The sequence below is a fragment of the Trichechus manatus genome, unplaced genomic scaffold (assembly GCF_000243295.1).
Source record: "Trichechus manatus latirostris isolate Lorelei unplaced genomic scaffold, TriManLat1.0 scaffold00037, whole genome shotgun sequence".
Classification (NCBI taxonomy): Eukaryota; Metazoa; Chordata; class Mammalia; order Sirenia; family Trichechidae; genus Trichechus; species Trichechus manatus.
In genome coordinates, this window is record NW_004443973.1 from 15,380,264 (window position 1) to 15,384,859 (window position 4,596).

Below are 4,596 nucleotides of genomic sequence, written 5' to 3' on the forward strand. Positions count from 1 at the left end.
AAACTGGATTTGGCAGAAGTCCCCATTAAAATGCTCACAGTAGCCAGAAGTGTCCTGGCCTTAAGATAGCAAAGGCATCTGATACTGGGGCTTTTGTTGGAGTGCTGTGATACAGTGCAGACTGCTTGACCTTATTGGGGACAATTAGTATTCAGCTCTAGTCAATTGTCTCAGGGTACGAATGTAGGCCCTTACTGCCATATCTTCATATTGTTCAAGAAGATACAGAAATTCATATTTTATGTGAAATACTCTGATCTTTAAGTACTGGCAGCTAATTTAAAATAGAAAACAAAACCAAAAAAAAAAAAAAAAACAAAGACAAAACACTGTGAAGGCCAAACTAAACATATGTGTGTGGAAGATGGGGCCCATGGCTGCCATTTTTGTGACCTCTGATTGGAAGCCCTCTAGAGTCTATCTTTGCTCTGTGATTCTACTGGTGGATGGAAAAACAGGGTTATCATGGGACGGAAGAGCACTAATTCTACACAACTCTAATTAATCTTCTTTTCACTTGGTTTCATTAACATGTGAATGCAGTAGGGAATGAAAGCAACCACAGTCAGTGGAATGGATGCACTTTTACAGAAAGACAGCACATAAAATAAATGTTCTGTGTGAGTGGGGATCTTGATGAAACGGTAGAGCTGTAGTGTGGTCAATGAGGTAATCGCACAGAGCATCCGGAAGCTCAGCTTGTAGCCATTTTCCCCTTGGCAGCTCATAAGGAACATCTCAGAGTTGATTGCAAAGCCCAAGCCAAAAAGGACCCCAAGGTTTCTCACGAGTCCAGCAAAAGGTGTGGTGTCGATGTGGATCCAGTCAGGGTTGGCACACCACTTTTTGGCTATGGGAACAGACCATAGCAGGTCAATGTCAAGCAGGCTGAGAAGTAGGTAAAAGCCAAGTGCAAACAGGAAGAGGAAAAGGTTGGTCTTCAGGTATGTGCTCAGGCTGGCTGTTTGGATACCTGGAGTGTGTTCAAAGGCCTCTGCCACAAGCATGCCTGGGGATTAGAAAGAGACACTGAAGATGACTATGTGCTCTTGAGCCTCTCAGGAATCACTCCTTTATGCATAAAGAGTATAGCCATAGCTTTCAATGATGAAGTGCTTAGACACCTAGGTTCTATCAATTTTCCAAAGCCTTTTCTTGAGGCAATAACTAAAGCATACTTGCCCCAATGGCCTTTTCACCACCCATATTAGCACAGACGGATTGTTCAGGAGTCAGTGGTGCTGAGTGACAACCCACTTTATGGACAAAGCACCTTTCTATGGGCTTGCAATTAATTTTCCAATCACCATGGCCAATTAACCTAGAGAGCCTTTGAAAGATGAGAGGGGCTGAACAGCAGAAATCCAATCATGATGAACCCTGCTTCAGGAATACAAAGCAGCTGCTCAGTGAGGTCCACAGTCATGTAATTATTGCTTTAGATGTTTCAGAGAGAGCGGCATGATGTGCAGCTTGGAGGGTCTTTATGAAGTCACTGAAACCAAGACACAAGCATGCTGTCTGAAGTGGTGGTTTGGGAGTTGGGCTTAGCTCTAATCACACTTCAGAGAAGACATCTCATTAAGAGGCAATGCATTTACACCATCGAGTGACACTGTGCCATTGTATACACGAAGATATGAGAGGCCTGTTGAACCACTTAAGCTCCCAGGGTAGCATTAGTATCAGTGGCTTGACAGAATTACCTCAAATTGGAAAACTGATTACCAGGGAGAATCTAACAACATAAAACAAATGAAGCCAAAGCTTTCAAATGACACAACTAAAGAGAAGTGATCATATTTACCACCAATTACTCCAAGAATAACTTGATGAGGAAAGTGTGTTGCTATGAATACTCTGGAGATGCAGACACTGATTTGAATCAACCAAAAAAGACTCCAAAGAAATGACCAGGTCAGTCTACGGTGGAAGAATAGATACAAGTGTAAAAAGCAGAGAAATTGTATCACTCATAAAATTAGGGGACGACACTAGATCTTTCTTAGAGGGACCTTGGGGCTCTGACATAGCATCATGCTTCTGGAGTCTTTTCTTTTTTCTCCCCCAAATTCTGTTTTTTGTGCTGAGTGGAATTTGAAAGGCTTTACTAGAAAGACTTCTATATTTATCAGTGCATTAAACTTTACTAATGCTGTATCTTTAGATTTTAATAAATGCTATAAAAGGGAGACAGTTTGACATTCTGATAATTATTTTAATGGAGCAGGGGAAATTCAAGTTTGGGGGAATTACTAATATCCCAAATGATCCAAAATGAACGATATGTGTTTTTACCCGTCACGTGGACTTCCTCTTTACCCTCCTCTCTTAATCTTTCTTTGTGTGAAGAAAACTCTCTGACGGAGTAGATGCTACCCTGATGAAAACTCTGTGAGCATTCCATCAAGGGCAAGATTTCATTGGGTTTAATTCCACAGGTTTGCAAAAGTCCTGGTTCCTTGTTTTTTGAGGTATAGAAAATAAGGAACAAGGAAATTGACCTATAGGTTATGTACTTTGGATTGGAAACAGCGAGGCATGCAAACTTATAAAAATAACAAAATTCGAGTATTATTCATCTTTATAAAAAGTAACAATTAGCAATACTGTGTTCTGGGAATCCTTGCCCAGGGTGGGGAGGAGGGTCTGAATGAATTATCAAGGTTACATGATAATCAGCCCAAGATTTGGTTATAGAAAAACTAAGGAATATATATAAATGGGAGCCCTGGTGGCCCAGTGGTTAAGTGATACGACTGCTAACCAAAAGGTCCGCAGGTTGAATCCACCAGCTGCTCCTTGGAAGCCCTAAGAGGCAGTTCTACTCTGTCCTATAGGGAAGCTGTGAGTCAGAATCAACTCGACATTAATGGGTAAAACGAGTATGGATAAATGAGACTTTCAAAGAGGAAGTAAACTGGGGTTACCCATGTGGAAGAAGAATAAATAAGGATTTGGTAATAACAGGTAAGGACTAGGTATTCAATAAATTTTGATGAATGAAGGAAATATTGCGGTTATAGAAATAAGAAAGGAGTTATGAGTTGTGTTTTTTTTTTCAGAAGAAACAAGTAATTTTCCAAGTTTGGTGATGGAGAAAGGAATAAACTACAGAGAAGAAGTGAGGCTTTTCAAATCCTACTTTGAAAAATTGTCTATGGACAGAAAATGCTATTTTCTTCAAATTACAACAACTTTCTACTGTTGTTTTTCTGGATTGAATAGTGAGTATATTAAGTCATACAGGTCACTGCCTCATTAGAGTACACTTTAAAGTTGCCCACATTCCTTTGGTCATTTTTTTCTTATACTATCCAATATTACTCTAAAAAGTGGAACATGTGATGGATCTTGGAAATTTTTAATTTTATAAGAACTTTTGTATAATGATACATATATAGTACTTTTAAGAGATTAACTGACAAATCTTGTATCAGGTAGCCTATAATTTATCATTTGTAGTGCTCAGGATTGTTTTAATGATAGTTAAAAGAGTGCAGGAAAGAAGAGAAGAAAACAGCCAAATTCCTACAAAAATATGTGAGCAATTTTAAATTATACTTCTAGGCCTTTCTAAGCGTTAGAAATCTATTAACATTAAATCTCCTAACATTAAATTTAAGTTTGCCTCTGGAGTGTTTTTAATTAAAAAGGTTGCATAATCTTTAATGCTAGGATATATGTTATTAATATCAAAAGTATTGGCTATTCAAAGAAAGAAGCATAATTTTACTAAATAAACAGATGTATTCAAGGGGAATGATGATGCTCAAAGCTTCTAGTTAATCTTAAAGCAAGGCAATGTGCATGCAAAAACACTCCCTTATATAATTTTAGATGATTTATTTATGAAATAACAAAATTATTATTGTATTATGGAAACCCAAAGGCATATTTAGCAAGTCATTAATCAATTAAACATTTCCAATTCTATAACGTGGCAATAGCTGTGAGCTAATTAGGACATTACCTTAAAGCAAAATATTAATTTTCTTTTCATTTCGCTATTTGGGCTCAGAATAGAATAAGCACCTTGCAACGACTAAAAAAAACTAAAAAAAAAAAAAAAGACTTTCTGAATTCAAAATTGTCATATCCCAATGTTACAGAAACTGGAACAAAGCTGACCTGTGCAGAGTGATAGACGACTTATCCAGCCGACTGACAGTGTAGCTCAGGGCAGCCGTTACCATGACATACCAGACACACGATGAGCCCATTGCGTGGCCAGATGGACTTCCTGCAATGACAAAGTGCCGATCCATTTGAACAGTGGTTAAAGAAGTATCAGTCTCAGAAACGGACAGAAGAACAGCACATTAGCCATGAAAATTATAAAGATGAGCCTTATCTTTGTTGGTTACGAGGGATGGGAGAGGTGGTGGTGGGGGAACTAAATAGACAATAGGTAAGTGGTAACGTTGGTGAAGGGCAAAACAGTACAGAATACTGGGGAAGCCAGCACAACTTGTACAAGGAAAGGTCATGGACGCTCCATAGACACATCCTAACTCCCTGAGGGACTGAATTGCTGGGCGGAGGGCTGTGGGGACCATGGTCTCGGGGAACATCTAGCTCAATTGGCATAACACA

The 4,596-nt window shown here is 38.9% G+C and overlaps 1 protein-coding gene across 2 annotated transcripts in view; it reads right to left on the minus strand.

Moving 5' to 3' along the window:
* Positions 1 to 440: 440 nt before the first annotated feature.
* G6PC2 (glucose-6-phosphatase catalytic subunit 2) overlaps positions 441 to 4,596 on the minus strand; it is an 8,388-nt gene continuing 4,232 nt past the window's right edge. The window contains exons 3-5 of one of the 2 annotated variants that reach the window (XM_004375547.1): positions 4,132 to 4,243; positions 1,808 to 1,923; positions 441 to 1,009 (exon numbers count right to left, since the gene is read on the minus strand). In XM_004375547.1, the coding sequence (XP_004375604.1) occupies positions 498 to 1,009; positions 1,808 to 1,923; positions 4,132 to 4,243 (740 nt within the window). In that variant the 3' untranslated portion in view covers positions 441 to 497. The remainder of the gene's footprint in view (positions 1,010 to 1,807; positions 1,924 to 4,131; positions 4,244 to 4,596) is intronic. The other variant, XM_004375548.1, reaches the window with a different exon arrangement.